The sequence below is a fragment of the Oncorhynchus gorbuscha genome, linkage group LG24 (assembly GCF_021184085.1).
Source record: "Oncorhynchus gorbuscha isolate QuinsamMale2020 ecotype Even-year linkage group LG24, OgorEven_v1.0, whole genome shotgun sequence".
Classification (NCBI taxonomy): domain Eukaryota; kingdom Metazoa; phylum Chordata; class Actinopteri; order Salmoniformes; family Salmonidae; genus Oncorhynchus; species Oncorhynchus gorbuscha.
This window is the reverse complement of record NC_060196.1, coordinates 37,113,076-37,131,481: the sequence shown is the minus strand read 5'-3', so window position 1 is coordinate 37,131,481 and position 18,406 is coordinate 37,113,076. Positions and strand designations below refer to the sequence as shown.

The 18,406-nt window shown below is 42.4% G+C and overlaps 1 protein-coding gene across 1 annotated transcript; it reads right to left on the bottom strand.

Annotated features, from left to right (window-relative positions):
- Positions 1 to 2,240: 2,240 nt before the first annotated feature.
- LOC124012625 (transmembrane protein 222-like) lies at positions 2,241 to 18,096 on the bottom strand. The gene is made up of 6 exons (XM_046326459.1): positions 17,912 to 18,096; positions 13,414 to 13,498; positions 10,410 to 10,441; positions 7,103 to 7,199; positions 5,783 to 5,913; positions 2,241 to 4,919 (listed from the first exon to the last, which is right to left on the bottom strand). The coding sequence occupies exons 1-6, from the start codon at positions 18,025 to 18,027 to the stop codon at positions 4,832 to 4,834; spliced, it is 549 nt and encodes a 182-aa protein (XP_046182415.1). The 5' UTR covers positions 18,028 to 18,096; the 3' UTR covers positions 2,241 to 4,831.
- Between the last annotated feature and the right edge of the window lie 310 nt (positions 18,097 to 18,406).

The following is an 18,406-nucleotide window of genomic DNA, read 5'->3' as shown; positions in this document are numbered from 1 at the left end:
CTGCATCTCAGATGATGTTCATCACTCACCGACAATACCAGTCATCTTTGACTTCAGGAAGGAGGGACAACCCTTCTGCTGTTTAGTTTTAATCTACCTTTCTATTATATGGCACCTACACTCCTAGGAAAAAAACCTCAAATGGTTATTTGGCTGTCCCCATAAGAGAAGCCTTTGAAGAACCATTTTTGGTCCCAAGTAGAACCCCTTTGAGTTCCATGTAAGACCCTCTTCACAGAGGGTTCTAAGTGGAACCAAAAATAGTTCAGCCTGGAACCAAAACGGGTTCTACTACGGGGACAGCTGAAGAACCCGTTTGGAACCCTTTTTCTGGGAAAGAGTGATAAACAGAGTTAACTACGGATCAGGTCTAATAAAGTCTAGTGTATTATATACAATACTTACAGTTGAAGTCAGAAGTTTACATAAGCTTAGGTTGGAGTCATTAAAACTTCAACCACTCCACAAATTTCTTGTTAACAAACTATAGTTTTGGCAAGTCGGTTAGGACATCCACTTAGTGCATGACAAGTAATTTCTCCAACGATTGTTTACAGACAGATTATTTAACTTATAATTCACTGTATCACAAGTCCAGTGGGTCAGAAGTATACATACACTAAGTTGACTGTGCCTTTAAACAGCTTGGAAAATTCCACAAACTGATGTTATGGCTTTAGAAGCTTCTGATAGACTAATTGACATCATTTGAGTCAATTGGAGGTGTACCTGTGGATGTATTTCAAGGCCTACCTTCAAACTCTGCCCCTCTTTGCTTGACATCATGGGAAAATAAAAATACAAATCAGTGAAGACCTCAAAATAAATTGTAGACCTCCACAATTCTGGTTCATCCTTGGGAGCAATTTCCAAACGCCTGAAGGTACCACGTTCATCTGTACATACAATAGTATGCAAGTATAAACAACATGGGACCACGCAGCCATCATACCGCTCAGGAAGGAGACGCATTCTGTCACCTAGAGATGAACGTACTTTGGTGCGAAATGTGCAAATCAATCCCAGAAAAACAGTAAAGGACCTTGTGAAGATGCTGGAGGAAACGGGTACAAAAGTATCTATATCCACAGTAAAACGAGTCCTATATCGACATAACCTGAAAGGCCACTCAGCAAGGAAGAAAAAGCCAGACTACGGTTTGCAACTGCATATGGGGACAAAGATCATACTTTTGGATAAATGTCCTCTGGTCTGATGAAACAAAAATAAAACTGTTTGTCCATAATGACCATCGTTATGTTTGGAGGAAAAAGGGGGAGGCTTGCAAGCCGAAGAACAACATCCCAACCGTGAAGCACGGAGGTGGCAGCATCATGTTGTGGGGGTGCTTTGCTGCAGGAGAGACTGGTGCACTTCACAAAATAGATAGCATTATGAGGAGGAAAATTCTGTGGATATATTGAAGCAACATCAGTCAGGAAGTTAAAGCTTGGTCGCAAATGGGTCTTTCAAAATGGACAATGACCCCAAGCATACTTCCAAAATTGTGGCAAAATGGCTTAAGGACAACAAAGTCAAGGTATTGGAGTGGCCATCACAAAGCCCTGACAACAATTATATAGAAAATGTGTGGGCAGAACTGAAAAGGTGTTTGCGAGCAAGGAGGCCTACACACCTGACTCAGTTACACCAGCTCTGTCAGGAGGAATGGGCCAAAATTCACCCAACTTATTGTGGGAAGCTTGTGGAAGGCTACCCAAAATGTTTGACCCAAGTTAAACAATTTAAAGGCAATGCTACCAAATACTAATTGTAATATGTAAACTTCTGACCCACTGGGAATGTGATTAAAGAAATAAAAGCTGAAATAAATCCTTCTCTACTATTATTCTGACATTTCACATTCTTAAAATAAAGTGGTGATCCTAACTGACCTAAGACAGGGAATTCTTACTCAGATTAAATGTCAGAAATTGTGAACAACTGAGTTTACATGTATTTGGCTAGGTGTATGTAAACTTCCCACTTCAACTGTATATCAAAACATACTGTCATTGACAATTTACATAATTTTAGAAAACCCTTTGTGGTAATAAGTAAGTGTATCCAAATGTATTGTTATAGGTAGTCATCTGCTATGATATTCAGTTATCAGCAATTCCCCAAAAAGCCACAGGATTCAAGAAAATATTTCTGTCCACAGAGACATAGAACATGCAGCCAGGACATGCACACTCACACTCACTCATGCATTCAGGCACAAACTTGCTTCATAGCAGAACAGTGATGAGTTTTGATATAATATAGTATGGTATTGCATGTAGAAAATTAAGGAAACTAAGGAGGATAGTTCATTTACAATATAAATATAAATTAAAACAGGATATTTGAGATTATACAATGTTACTTAAGACAATATCACTTGGTCTAATATTTGCGCATGAACATGAAAGGAAAAATATGAGAAAGAAGCCATGGTACCTCTAGGCATAAGCACACCAAAGGAGTGTAAATACCCTAGAAAGAATTGGTATCTTGGCATAAAATCGACCAAAAACAGCTACAGAAATAGTGTAAAACTGCCTTGACTGTGAATGTCATGGAAAACAAAAGGATCTTTAAAAACCTACACCAATATATACGTTGTTTGTTTTTCATTTTTTACATACAATGTGGGGTTATTGCAGTAGTAGATCAACATCGATCACATTTGCTGGAATTTTAAAGAATGAAGTCCGACAGGAGAGAAAGCAGGAATGTGAAAAGGGCTGCATGGCGATGCATTGACATTTCACAATGTCCTTCTAATCTCATCTGAGACAGCAGGAGTGGCACTCTGGCACAGGAGGAGAGGAGACCCCAGGATATTAAGCCAAAGACTTGACTGCTTTTCACACTATCGTGCCGACCCAAACCAAGCTGTGCTGGCTCAGACCTTTTTCCTTTCAGCGTGGCTGGATGCGTAACCACGCCAGCTAAGTACATCGGTCCAGTCCAGCTCGGTAGTGTGACAAGGGTATTGGTGTGTTCAACCTGGAGGACCCAGCAGGCTACCTGCTGCTTCTGGCAGCTCCATGGCTAAAGAGAGAAAGCTCAAGGCTCAGCGCTTTGTGGTTTCACTCCAAACAATGAGGGGATTTGAACCTGCCACCGCAGAAGGAAGCCATGGCAATGGATTTTGTGTGCCAACCATCATCTAGGATTAGCCAGTGTTTGAATGTAGGATACTACATACCAAATCAATATAGATGGTATAGTCTAAACATGTAGTTTGATATAAATTGAGCCATTTATGTACATACACATTATCCAGGAAGACCTATGATAGAATACCATTGTTTTTCAGGCACCAACTATATGAATTAATTTAATTTTTTCAAGAACCCAGTCAGAGCTCGGAGTCAGAGGTACTTATTTCTTCTAGGGCACATGTTGATGTTGGAGTTTTTGAGTGTTCAGGATCAGAAAGCAGTGATCCCTCTCCTGTAGGGACTGGGAAGATCTCCATTTAGCACACTCACATTCTAGAACACAGAACACAAATGAACTCTGCAGCATTCCAGAACATCATGCATTCCATTCCCATCTGCAGGTGGAGTCCGGAGTTATGAGTCCAGGGTTCCACAGAGGTTACCATGGCCACTGTACGAAGTATCCAAATAATCCAACACACTTAATGAGATTATCTGAAATCTATAATCTGTAATCCCGTTTTGAAAAGAGCCACCATTAAAATGGGTCTAAACATACAAATGTCAATGAGTTAAGAAAAACACAAATATTTAAATAAGATGCAGACAGAAGCAGTTCAACTGTGCTCATTGATATCACACAAGATGAGGCATCACTTGCTAATAGCAGCGTTTTGAGAGTTGTTATCCTGGATACAGTCCACAGTAGTAGATAGGTAGAATTCATTGAAACAACAAACCACTCTTGGTGAATCACAGGTTATTAAAAGTTGCAGTAATAGGAACTGTATCAAACCAAGCGTACCATGCCAACGCAATAACACATTCCTTGAAAGGCATTAAAGTGAAATATCAAGATGGAGTATTTGATTTATCTCAGAGTATGGGAAGCACTGAGTCAGTGTATCATCATCATAGTCCCATGTCATTCAAATGGATGGTGGGTGTTGGTTTCAGCATGGCAGAGAGAGAAAGGCAAGGATGCTGCTGTCCCTGTGGGAGACAAGACTACTACCCCTGAAAGAAAGAACAACCCCTACCCCCTCCACCACTACCATCGCTACTGTAATCTACAGAGCCAGCAACATCCTCCTCCACATTCCTAGGTAATGGATGGTTATGATGGTCTATAACCATATACTAGGCCTTCATTGAAAATCAAAACATTTGAAAATTGCATAAACATTTATGGACTTGGGATGTTTGTGGAGGGCATTCAAATATTTAAAAGTAAACTACCGTCCATCAAGAACAATTACTCTCAACCCCAAAATAAACAAACAACTAAAAGTGCCATCCAAATGTATTCCAGCTTCAGTAGGATCACGCCACCAGTGAAAGCCAGGTTGCCTGGTCCTACAAACAAACAGGCTTTGTGCTTAGTTGAGTGGAGGATGTTTTTGGCCTTCTCTTCTTTGTCCTCTCATTGGTTTGTATGTTGCTGGGTTGTCACAGTTCCATGTCGTTTTCCCTCTCCACCCTCACAATCAGAGTTGAGTAGGTGTTACACCTCCCACCTCAACAGTCACTTTCAACCTGCAGAGGGTTCCCATTCCCTCCCTCCCGGTTTGTGCCACCCCCCCCAAATCTCCCTCGCCCACCTTCTGCAGGGAGTCCATCCCACTCCCCCCTCTGCTCCTTGCCCCCTGTAAGCTGTGTCCTCCCACCTGGTTGGCTGGTCACTGCAGGTTAATGGTCAGAGCCACAGTTAGGATGATACCCAGCAACATGAGGAAGGGAAGCCAAGTCTTCAGGAACCCTGCACAGCTGGGAAGGGGATACAGAGATGGAGGGAGAGAGAGAGAGGGAGAGCAAAGAGAGAGAGAGGGGGAGGGCAGAGAGAGAGAGGGAGGGCAAAGAGAGAGAGAGACAGAGAGAGACAGAGAGAGAGATGCATTGGCTTTCTGGAACAACAAATATAGCAGAAGACATAAGCGATCATATGAGGTCTGAGGAGTGACTGAGTGAAAATCTAATTCTTCACCTAATTTCCCCCATAGTCTTGACAGCACACGCCTGAGATTGCACGCACATACATAATTAATTACAGAGGCTCAAGTGGTTGCCATGACAACCTCTTCAGATCCAGCCAGGCCAGGGTCATGTGAGGCGTCTGTCCAACCAACCCACCCACATAGCTACGCTCCAATGTCCATGCTAGGATGAGTACCAATCAGATTGCCTGAATACATGGGTTCACTCTAGGTAGTATGCTAGTGGGAAGACTCCTGCCGCTACCATCCTCACAGGAAGGGGCATGGGGACGAGCTGTCACATTCCAACCAAAACGTACCACTGTTTCATCAGACTCAATCCTAATATCTCCATAGAATCATCAGGAGACCCTCTTGTCTGTCTATCCCTCAGATCTATTCTCTGTTTTCAGAGGAAATTCAGTGACATATCTATCAGCCCCTGGGACCCAGAGTACAGAGCATACACATAACAATATCCAGCCCTACCTCACAGTTCTGGCCCTAAAAAAGTTAAGTCACAGTGCTGTAAATCTTAACATCAATGCAAATGCAGTCTGGAGGAGTTTCATTTAACCTTTTCTGCAGCAGTATCTCAGTAACTGACATGTTTTCCGTGGACTAGAGAGAGCAGTCAGACAGACAGTATCTCAGTACCTGACGTGTTTTCCGTGGACTAGAGAGAGCAGACAGAGGTTGATCATGTTCCACGAGGTTTTGTTCTCATAGCGCATCAGGTTCAGAGCCATGGCCACATGGGAGTGACAGTTGTCACAGCAGAGGTTGTGCTATGGAGGGGGGAGAGGTACAATCAACATTTGTATGGTCAATGGTACACTATATATACAAATGTATGTGGACACTTCTTCTAATTAGTTGATTCGGCTATTTCAGCCACACCCGCTGCTGACATGTGTATAAAATCAAGCACACAGCCATGCATCTCCATTGACAAACATTAGCAGTAGAATGGTCTTACTGAAGAGCTCATTGACTTTCAATATGGCACCGTCATAGGATGCCACCTTTCCAACAAGTCAGTTTGTCAAATTTCTGCCATGCTAGAGCTGCACCAGTCAACCGTAATTGCTGTTATTGTGAAGTGGAAATGTCTAGGAGCAACAACGGCTCAGCTGCAAAGTGGTAGGCCACACAAGCTCACAGAACAGGACCGCCAAGTCTAAGATCACCATGAGCAATGCCAAGAGTCGGCTGGAGTGGTGTAAAGCTCACCGCCACAAAGTTTAGAGCAGTGGAAACGTGTTCTCTGGAGTGATGAATCACGCTTCACCATCTGGAAGTCCGACGGACGAATTTGGGTTTGGCAGATGCAAGGAGAAAGCTAACTGCCCGTATGTATAGTGCCAACTGTAAAGTTTGGTGGAGGAGGAATAATGGTCTGGGGCTATTTTTTATGGTTTGGGCCCATAGTTCCAGTGAAGGGATATTTTAACGCTACAGCATACAATGACATTCTAGACGATTCTGTGCGTCCAACTTTGTGGCAACAGTTTGGGAAGGCACTTTCCTGTTTCAGCATGACAATCCCCCAGTGCACAAAGCAAGGCCCATACAGAAATGGTTTGTCGAGATCGGTGTGGCAGAACTTGATTGGCCTGCAGAGCACTGACCTCAACTCCATCGAACACCTTTGGGATGAATTGGAATGACCGACTGCGAGCCAGGCCTAATTGCCCAACATCAGTCCCCACAGCAATTTTTCCAACATCTAGTGGAAAGCCTTCCCAGAAGAGTGGAGGCTGATATAGCAGCAGGGTGGGGGGAGGGGGGACAGGGGGGGGATGTCCAACTCCATATTAATGCCCATGATTTTGGAATGAGATGTTCAACGAGCAGGTGTCCACATACTTTTGGTCATGTAGTGTACCTAGAATCCCAACAGATCCCCCTCATATTCGGAATTTGGATTCAAACCGATGACCTTCCGGTTGGAAGCTTCCGCCAACAATTCCTTACCATTCTGTTTTTGTATTCCTCTGAGGCGTCTTGCACTGCTGTGTCCCAGGCGTTGGAGCCACTAGCATACACCCTGGCTACGTCCAGCATCCAGTATCTTCAAATACACAGAGAATCTATCAGAACCTGGAGCTACTACTACTCTGTAGCCTGGTTGGTCCCAGATCTGTTTGGGCTGTCTTGAGTTGGGTATACAGCACAAATAGATTTGGGACCAAGCTAACTGCTCTGCACAAGTGCTTTCATTCAAGATACAGTGGGCTACAAAATGATTCACACCCATGATAAAGATGAGCAATAACGACTGCATAAAATAATGAAAATACTCATTTACATTGAATGCGCAAACATTTTTGAATTTATATTACTTTATACGAATACAATTGCCCAGAGAAAGACATTTTGTTCAACAAGTAATATATTTTTTTTTCCACACACAAAAAAGGCAGGGGTCAAAATTATTGACACCCCTAAAGATTCTTATGAATAAAGTAGTCAACAAATCTAGAATGAATGAAATCCTGAATTAATCGTGAATAATGATTAGTGAGTAAGTTAGAGGGTCAAAGATCATAACCCCAAGACATGCTAACCTCTCACCATCACCAAGAACATATTTTGGGGTGGCAGGTAGCCTAGTGGTTAGAGTGTTGGACTAGTAACCGAAAGGTTGCTAGATAAAATCCCTGAGCTGACAAAGTAAAAAAATCTATTGTTCTGCCCCTGAATAAGGCAGTGTGTAACCCACTGTTCCTAGGCCATCATTGTAATTTTTTATTTTTATTTTTTATTTCACATTTATTTAACCAGGTAGGCTAGTTGAGAACAGGTTCTCATTTGCAACTGCGACCTGGCCAAGATAAAGCATAGCAGTGTGAACAGACAACACAGAGTTACACATGGAGTAAACAATTAACAAGTCAATAACACAGTAGAGAAAAAAGGGGAGTCTATATACAATGTGTGCAAAAGGCATGAGGAGGTAGGCGAATAATTACAATATTGCAGATTAACACTGGAGTGATAAATGATCAGATGATCATGTACAGGTAGAGATATTGGTGTGCAAAAGAGCAGAAAAGTAAATAAATAAAAACAGTATGGGGATGAGGTAGGTAAAAATGGGTGGGCTATTTATCGATAGACTATGTACAGCTGCAGCGATCGGTTAGCTGCTCAGATAGCTGATGTTTGAAGTTGGTGAGGGAGATAAAAGTCTCCAACTTCAGCGATTTTTGCAATTCGTTCCAGTCACAGGCAGCAGAGTACTGGAACGAAAGGCGGCCGAATGAGATGTTGGCTTTAGGGATGATCAATGAGATACACCTGCTGGAGCGCGTGCTAAGGCGGAGCTTTGCCTAGCATGGCCTTGTAGATGACCTGGAGCCAGTGGGTCTGGCGACGAATATGTAGCGAGGGCCAGCCGACTAGAGCATACAAGTCGCAGTGGTGGGTAGTATAAGGTGCTTTAGTGACAAAACGGATGGCACTGTGATAAACCTGCATCCAGTTTGCTGAGAAGAGTGTTGGAAGCAATTTTGTAGATGACGTCGCCGAAGTCGAGGATCGGTAGGATAGTCAGTTTTACTAGGGTAAGCTTGGCAGCGTGAGTGAAGGAGGCTTTGTTGCGGAATAGAAAGCCGACTTTTGATTTGATTTTCGATTGGAGATGTTTGATATGGGTCTGGAAGGAGAGTTTGCAGTCTAGCCAGACACCTAGGTACTTATAGGTGTCCACATATTCAAGGTCGGAACCATCCAGTGTGGTGATGCTAGTCGGGCAAGCGGGTGCAGGCAGCGATCGGTTGAAAAGCATGCATTTGGTTTTACTAGCGTTTAAGAGCAGTTGGAGGCCACGGAAGGAGTGTTGTATGGCATTGAAGCTCGATTGGAGGTTAGATAGCACAGTGTCCAATGACGGGCCGAAAGTGTACAGAATGGTGTCGTCTGCGTAGAGGTGGATCAGGGAATCGCCCGCAGCAAGAGCAACATCATTGATATACACAGAGAAAAGAGTCGGCCCGAGAATTGAACCCTGTGGCACCCCCATAGAGACTGCCAGAGGACCGGACAACATGCCCTCCGATTTGACACACTGAACTCCGTCTGCAAAGTAATTGGTGAACCAGGCAAGGCAGTCATCCGAAAAACCGAGGCTACCGAGTCTGCCGATAAGAATATTGTGATTGACAGAGTCGAAAGCCTTGGCAAGGTCGATGAAGACGGCTGCACAGTACTGTCTTTTATCGATGGCGGTTATGATGTCGTTTAGTACCTTGAGTGTGGCTGAGGTGCACCCGTGACCGACTCGGAAACCAGATTGCATAGCGGAGAAGGTACGGTGGGATTCGCAATGGTCAGTGACCTGTTTGTTGACTTGGCTTTCGAAGACCTTCGATAGGCAGGGCAGGATGGATATAGGTCTGTAACAGTTTGGGTCCAGGGTGTCACCCCCTTTGAAGAGGGGGATGACTGCGGCAGCTTTCCAGTCCTTGGGGATCTCAGACGATATGAAAGAGAGGTTGAACAGGCTGGTAATAGGGGTTGCGACAATGGCGGCGGATAGTTTCAGAAATAGAGGGTCCAGATTGTCAAGCCCAGGTGATTTATACGGGTCCAGGTTTTGCAGCTCTTTCAGAACATCTGCTATCTGGATTTGGGTAAAGGAGAACCTGGAGAGGCTTGGGCGAGGAGCTGCGGGGGGGCCGGAGCTGTTGGCCGAGGTAGGAGTAGCCAGGCGGAAGGCATGGCCAGCCGTTGAGAAATGCTTGTTGAAATTTTCGATAACCATGGATTTATCGGTGGTGACCGTGTTCCCTAGCCTCAGTGCAGTGGGCAGCTGGGAGGTGGTGCTCTTGTTCTCCATGGACTTCACAGTGTCCCAGAACTTTTTGGAGTTGGAGCTACAGGATGCAAACTTCTGCCTGAAGAAGCTGGCCTTAGCTTTCCTGACTGACTGCGTGTATTGGTTCTTGACTTCCCTGAACAGTTGCATATCGCAATAAAAAAAATGTTCTTAACTGACTTGCCTAGTTAAATAAAAGGTTCAATTAAAATTTTAAATAAATTGGGGCCCTCTGTAACTTGCTCACTCATCATTACTTATGATTCATTCAGGATTATCAGTAATCATGGTAGCATCCACATTAATGTAGAAGTGTTTAGAAACATATATTCTCATTTACAATATAAGTGACTCCAAAAATCACACAACACATTATTTACCAGTAATTTCTACTGGGCAAGAAATAATCAGAAACACAACCAACATGAGCTAAAAATCAGCCAAAAAGTTTTGTTTACTTACTTTGTTGGTCTCCCAAAGGCCATGTTGTCTTCCTGCAATAAATCACAAAGAAAATAACATGCAATATAATTAGTAATGCATTCATAATATCAAACCTAATGAATGACAATGTTAAATCACCCTGAAGCTCACTTTTTGGGGTCTCTGAATTTTCAGAAATTCAGCAGATATCAACAACAAACCATATAAGGTGTTGAAGTGCTACAGGAAGCAGATAGATAAAGACTATCCAGCAGGTGTCAGCCTGGCACTGGTGTGTGTGTGTGTTAAGGTGTCAGCATGCTTCAGTTTTGTTTTAGAGTTAATTTCATGCAATTCTACACATTTTGCTATAGGGTGGAGAGAAATGTTTGCAATTTGTAATATGATATCGGAGTGAAAGTTACTAACAAAATCAACGGGCCCCCCACCCCTGGCTTAACTCGACCATGATTACTGCAAGTTTAGATAGTCTAGCCAGCTAACTTACCAATCTAAAAATTGCTAGCTGACATGGCTAATTGAATGACATGGCAAGAGAAAAACTGCTGATTCACAATCAAATGTCCAAATTGCACCTTGTGTATTGTACTATTCTAACCACCCAAGCCGTAGACTGTTCTCTCTGCTTCAGCAAGGCAAATACATTAAAACAGTTTTTCACAATTCCTGACATTTAATCCAAGTAAAAATACCCTGTCTAAGGTCAGTTAGGATCACCACTTGCTTTTAAGAATGTGAAATGTCAGAATAATAGGAGAGAATAATTTATGTCAGCTTTTATTTATTTCATCACATTCCCAGTGGGTCAGAAGTTTACATACACTCAATGAGTATTTGGTAGCTCTGCCTTTAAATTGTTTAACTTGGGTCAAACATTTTGGGTAGCCTTCCACAAGCTTCCCACAATAAGTTGGGTGAATTCTGGCCCATCCCTCCTGACAGAGCTGGTGTAACCTAGTCAGGTTTGTAGGCCTCCTTGCTCGCACACGCTTTTTCAGTTCTGCCCACAAATCTTCTATGGGATTGAGGTCAGGGCTTTGTGATGGCCACTCCAATACCTTGACTTTGTTGTCCTTAAGCCATTTTGCCACAACTTTGGAAGTATGCTTGGGGTCATTGTCCACTTGGAAGACCCATTTGCGACCAAGCTTTAACTTCCTGACTGATGTCTGGAGATGTTGCTTCAATATATCCACAACATTTTCCTCCCTCATGATGCCATTTATTTTGTGAAGTGCACCAGTCCCTCCTGCAGCAAAGCACCCCCACAACATGATGCTGCCACCCCCATGCGTCACAGTTGGGATGGGGTTCTTCGGCTTGCAAGCCTCCCCCTTTTTCCTCCAAACATAACAATGGTCATTATGGCCAAACAGTTCTATTTTTGTTTCATCAGACCAGAGGACATTTTCTTCAAAAAGTACGATCTTTGTGCATGTGCAGTTGCAAACCGTAGTTTGGCTTTTTTATGGAGGTTTTGGAGCAGTGGCTTCTTCCTTGCTGAGCGGCCTCTCAAGTTATGTCGATATAGGACTCGTTTTACTGTGGATAGAGATACTTTTGTACCAGTTTCCTCCAGCATCTTCACATGGTCCTTTGCTGTTGTTCTGGGATTGATTAGCACTTTCCACAGCAAAGTATGTTCATCTCTAGGAGACAGAACGCGTCGCCGTCCTGAGCGGTATGATAGCTGCGTGGTCCCATGGTGTTTATACTATTGTTTGTACAGATGAACGTGGTACTTTCAGGCATTTGGAAATGGCTCCCAAGGATGAACCAGACTTGTGGAAGTCTACAAATTTTTTTCTGAGTTCTTGACTGATTTCTTTAGATTTTCCCATGATGTCAAGCAAAATGACACTGAGTTTGAAGGTAGGCCTTGAAATACATGTACACCTCCGATTGACTCAAATTATGTCAATTAGCCTATCAGAAGCTTCTAAAGCCAAGACATCATTTTCTGGAATTTTCCAAGCTGTTTAAAGGCACAGTCAACTTAGTGTATGTAAACTTCTGACCCACTGGAATTGTGATACAGTGATATAATCTGTCTGGAAACAATTGTTAGAAAAATTACTTGTGTCATGCACAAAGTAGATGTCCTAACCGACATGCCAGAAATATAGTTTGTTAACAAGAAATTTGTGGAGTGGTTGAAAAACAAGTTTTAATGTAAACTTCTGACTTCAACTGTAGATGCTAAAATCACCACTACAAGAAAGGCATTTCATTGTACTTGTGCATGTGACATAAAATATTGAAACTGAAACTATTCTAACTCTCAACAGTAAATTGAGACCCGGACTGAGTTTTGTTTAGGGAAATTGATCCCCTACAAAAGGGGGGACGCGGCCGCCAGTGGCTTTCCCTGAGCTAGAACAAACATTTAGTCTCTAGTTCTTACAGACCAGGGAAATCCTACTGTAGTTCTGACAAGTTCTTCCAGGAAGGCCAATGTAATAGTGAGCACACACACACACTGCTATTTAGACTCTTCTTCTCTTGAAACCTAGTCCCCAGTCCAGTCCCAAGGCAGCGCCCGCAGTAATAAGTATGATATATATATATATCAATCACTGCAAGGAGCAGCACTTGACATACGACTTCAATATAAGGTTCTGCTTACAGATCTAGTTATATAGATATATAGTTCACTACCTCTACAGGCAGCCAATAGGTATTTCAATGTGGTTTAAAGCCAGCTCTTCCAATTTATATTTGCCTGTTCCCAAATCTGTTCGTGCTGTCTTGGCAACTCTTATACAAGTATTACAGACAAAGCTTAATATCCTGGAACAGAGAACTCCGGTTTCCCCCCAACCAAGATTAATCTACAGGTGTAGGCTTAATCTAGGTCTGGGAAATGGGCCCTAAATCTATGTAAGTGTGTGTAGTGTGTCTAGGCCTATCAGGATTTCAGCTGAATGATATAAGTCTATTTTCTTCTGCACTTGAGAGAAAGAACAGAAAAAGAGGGTAGTAAAAAAACAGAAGAAAGGAGAGGAAGAACACAAGTACTCACAGAGACAAAATAGGGCCCAGCAAAATCCCGGATGATACCAGAAGAGGTGCAGATTCCCATGTGTCCAATGAATGGTAGCAGCCATCTGCAAGGGTGCAACTTTGGTTTTAGTAGTGGTGGGGACATAACCTGGAAGGGGGGGGGGGGGTCTAAAAGCTCATTTCTACACAATCCAATATGACAGCCCTTCTAGCCATCTCTATTTAGAACAACGATATTGTGTTGCACCTTTAACCACTAGCCTAACAAATGAACAACTCTTTAAAAAATTAAGTAAAAAGACTTGATTGTCTTTATTGAGACATACTTTATATCAAATTTCAGCCAGACCGCCTAGCCAACCTGAGCCGCCTGCACACCCAACCCCCATCAGTCTACTCAATAACTTAACTCTCCCAACACAATTTCCTTCCCACTTTTCCCGCCCCCCCAAGGTAAAGGCTTGGAAACATAAGTAAACAAAAACATACAAAGAAAACACATACACAGTAACACAGAAACAGCACATCCTTCTTATAAGTAATCTCATAGGCCTAATAATATTGTAGAGCTCTTTTTACTTGCACACAGTATAGCTGGGTAGCCCCGTCCTGCCCCTAGGGGTCTAAGGCCCTGCAGCACCCCAACCCAACACACCCCACTCAGCTTTAGGATCTAAGTGAAACATGAATTATTGGTTTCAGGTGTGTTACACCAAGGCCAGGGTGACAACCCACAGTAAGGCAGACGCCCAGGGCCAGGACTGAGTAGCCCAGCAAGTAGGGATCGTCTAAATAGACATCTCCCCTGACATGGGGATGTCTTCAATAGAAAATCCTTTTGTCATATAGTATTCCATATAAGGCATCCAGACAATTATGAAAGTTGCCCAGTATACCGTTAATCTTGTAATAAATCAAATCTAGGGATACATAACTTGACATTTCTGCCATCCATTGTGACATTGTTGGAGGAAAACCAACCTTCCAAATAATAGCAATGCATTTATTAGCCACTATAAATCCTAGGTTACGGTTTCCTCTGATAACAGTCTCCAGTATCAACATTTCCAAGCAAACAAAAAGAAGGAGAAGGGAGAATCTGTAGACATGCTGAGACAAAAGAACATACACTTTGCCAGAATTCAGCCAGCCTTCCCAAGACTATAGCATCTGCAACTATGTTCCCTTTTGTGTTTTAAAACTCCAGCAGAGGAACAACATTTCTGAGTGCATATAATTCAGTTTCACTGGCATGTAGTACATTCTACGGATGGTCTTAAACTGCAGTAATTCATGTCTGAGATTATATGAACATGACTTCGCATTCAAACATCTGTATCCATTAATCATCATCAATAGCGTCTACCAGGTCTTCCTCACATTTTTGCTGTACATGTTAATCTCAAAAACATAATTCCACTTTGACATTATGGGTTATTTTGTGTAGGCCAATGACCAAAACATCTTCATTTAATCCATTTTAAAATGCAGGCCGTAACACAACAAAATGTGGAAAAAGTAAAGGGGTGTGAATTCTTTCTGAAGGCACTGTAGCTTAACTGATCAAATGAACAGACAGACAGGGCAGTGTATTATTCTCTTACACCTCGATCACACTGACCGTGTCATTGCATTTTGGTACACCAGAAGTACATTCATCTCCAATGGGACGCTGCGTTTGCCTTGCAGCATTGCGTTGCAGAGGCTGTTGCAGTGTATTCTGTGTGGTGCATACGTTGTATTTATCTAACATATGCATCAAATTGTATGCTTGACTTGACTTGCAATGATGACGTCGGTCTGATAGCGGCATAACTGCATTGAGTTACAGCGATTGCACTTATTTTGACCAGGGCCCAAAGTAATGCACTACATAGGGAAAAGTGTGCCATTTGGGATGCAAAAACAACATTCTTTCCTCATACATCTGGCAGCCCACTAGAGCATCTCGCTGATTCATCTTCATATAATTGGTTCATACTAGAGGTCGACCAATTAATCGGAATGGCCGATTAATGAATGGCCGATTCATAACAATCGGAAATCGGTATTTTGGGGCGTCGATTTCAGATTATTATTTTTTTTATTTAAAAAAAATGTTTTATACCTTTTATTTAACTAGGCAAGTTAGTTAAGAACACATTCTTATTTTCAATGACAGCCTATGAACTGTGGGTTAACTGCCTTGTTCAGGGGCAGAACGACAGAGTTTCACCTTGTCAGCTCAGGGGTTTCAATCTTGCAACCGCACAGTTAACTAGTCCAACGCTCTAACCATTGCACTCCACGAGTAGCCTGCCTGTTACATGAATGCAGTAGAAGCCAAGGTAAATTGCTAACTGGCATTAAACTTAAATAACAAAAACGCAATCAATCATAATCGCTAGTTATAACTACTAATCCAGTTTAGCAGGCAATATTAACCAGGTGAAATTTCTCTTGCGTTCATTGCACACAGAGTCCGGGTATATGCAACAGTTTGGGCTGCCTGGCTCATTGCGAACTAATTTGCCCGAATTTTACATAATTATGACACACATTGAAGGTTGTGCAATGTAACAAGAATATTTAGACTTAGGGATGCCAACCGTTAGATAAAATACAGAACGGTTCCATATTTCACTGAAATAATAAACGTTTTGTTTTCGAAATGATCGTTTCCGGATTCGATCATATTAACGACCAAAGGCTCTTATTTCTGTGTGTTATTATGTTATAATTAAGTCTGATTTGATAGAGTAGTCTGACTGAGAAGCAGCAGGCCCGTAATCATTAATTCAAACAGCACCTTTGTGCGTTTTGCCAGCAGCTCTTCTCAAGCACAGCGCTGTTTATGACTTCAAGCCTATCAGCCTAATGGCTGGTGTAACCAATGTGAAATGGCTAGCTAGTTAGCTGGGTGTGCGCTAATACTGTTTCAAACGTCACTCGCTTTTAGATTTGGAGTAGTTATTCTCCTTGCGCTGCAAGGGCCACGGCTTTTGTGGAGCGATGGGTAACGATGCTTCAAGTGTGGCTGTTGTCGATGTGTTCCTGGTTCGAGCCCAAGTAGGGGCGAGGAGGGGGACGGAAGCTATACTGTTAGACTGGCAATACTAGTATAGTGCCTATAAGAACATCCAATAGTCAAAGGTATATGAAATACAAATGGTATAGAGAGAAATAGTCCTATAAATACTATATTAACTACAACCTAAAACCTCTTACCTTGAAATATTGAAGTCTTATGTTAAAAGGAACCACCAACTTTCATATGTTCTCATGTTCTGAGTAAGGAACTTAAACGTTAGCTTTTTACATGGCACATATTACTTTTCTCCAACACTTTGTTTTTGCATTATTTAAACCAAAATGAACATGTTTCATTATTTATTTGAGGCTAAATTGATTTTATGTATGTTTTATATTAAGTTGAAATGTGTTAATTCAGTATTGTTGTAATTGTCATTATTACAAATAAAAATCGGCCGATTAATCGGCATAGGCTTTTTTGGTCTTCAAATAATCGGCATCGGCGTTAAAAAAATCATAATCGGTCGACCTCTAGTTTATACCAATGATACCATCATATTATGCATTCAAGAGATGTTCTTTTGCAATAGTGAAATGGTGCAGGAAAGAGGGGCAGGACACAGAGGAGGCATCCTAGATAATGTCTGGCCCAATAGAGAGTGCAGTGCAGTAGTGCCCACCTAAATACTAGGCAGAGAGATTTTATGTAGGGGCGAGTTGGTTGTTGGGGAGAAAGCGGGTGGTGAGGACTGTCTCAAATGGCACCCTATTGTCATTCGTGCACTAATTTTGACCAGAGACAAATGTAGTGCACTATAAAGGGAATAGTGTGCCATTAAGGACGCAAGCTGTATCTGTCTCCTCCTTGATCCAAAATACACTCCCTACAACACTACACCACAATCAGATTTAAATATAGCTAATAAAGTACATTTCGGTTATGAAACAGCCAAACCATAGAAATGTGTTTTGGTAGTCTGATAAAAACGTCTAACATGCAAAATGCCGACAACCTGTCTGTGAGGATGATGTCACTTTAAACTACTGTAACAGCTTGTGGCTTTGTTACTATGTAGCGAGTTGCCTCGCAGAAACTGATAGATTGCGTCAAGCCACTTTGATACAAAGCCAGCTGGTTGGATTAATCATTAGGATACATTGCAGCCATTTCGCTAAAGTTATTGTAACCTAGCTTGCCTGTGTGCCTTTACGAAGCAAGCAAAGGCTAATTCGCCCCTGGGCTATGCTGTCAAGTGTCCCTGACTGTCAATGTCGGAAAAGAAAAGCCACCGTTTTAAATTTGACAAGCTTTGTCCTCGGAACATATTGGTATTAATAACCGACTGCGAGGGCTTAAACATAGCTGATAAGCGAGCTGATAGCAACTGGCTAGCCAGCTAGCAAACGTTAGCCACGGAGCTGTCACCAATAACTCTCCCACACTGATTATGAATCACGCACTAAACACGACAAAGCAGACAAGCAAGTTTACTCCGGGAACTCACGATAGTACGGGGATAGGTGTCCACACGATACAGTAGGGGTAACGACTCGTATCGGGGTTTATTCTTTCAAAGGCTATGTGGTAATTCTTCATGGTGTCGATTTCGACATCCGCCATCACCAACTGTGAAAAATGAATTTCATTCGCCCAACTTCCTGGCAACCAGCTTCTCCACAGACAGAACAATGAGATTGGCCATCTAGCAATTATGACAAATGCCAGATGGACCATCTTTTTGTTGGGTGGGCTAGTGGAAAAAAGGGAAACAGCCAGTGACCCATAGGCCTGTTAAGATTTTTATTTTTTTTATTAAGATTTTTGTTATCATTTTTGCAATTTCTCTTTTATCATCATAATATATTTGATATTTTCAGGGCTCCCGAGTGGAGCAGTGGTCTAATGCACTGCATCTCAGTCCCTGGTTCAAATCCAGGCTCTATCACATCTGGCCATGATTGGGAGTCCCATAGGTCCCGTACAATTGGCTGGTCTTCCC

Bases quoted from the DNA above. Each gene is read 5' to 3' on its own strand.
- LOC124012625 (XM_046326459.1), bottom strand. From the start codon at position 18,027: ATGGCGGATGTCGAAATCGACACCATGAAGAATTACCACATAGCCTTT. The intron at 13,499-17,911 runs GTGAGTTCCCGG...GCACCCTTGCAG, and splicing joins ACACCTATCCCCGTACTATC to ATGGCTGCTACCATTCATTG. The intron at 10,442-13,413 runs GTGAGTACTTGT...GATTTATTGCAG, and splicing joins CTGGGCCCTATTTTGTCTCT to GAAGACAACATGGCCTTTGG.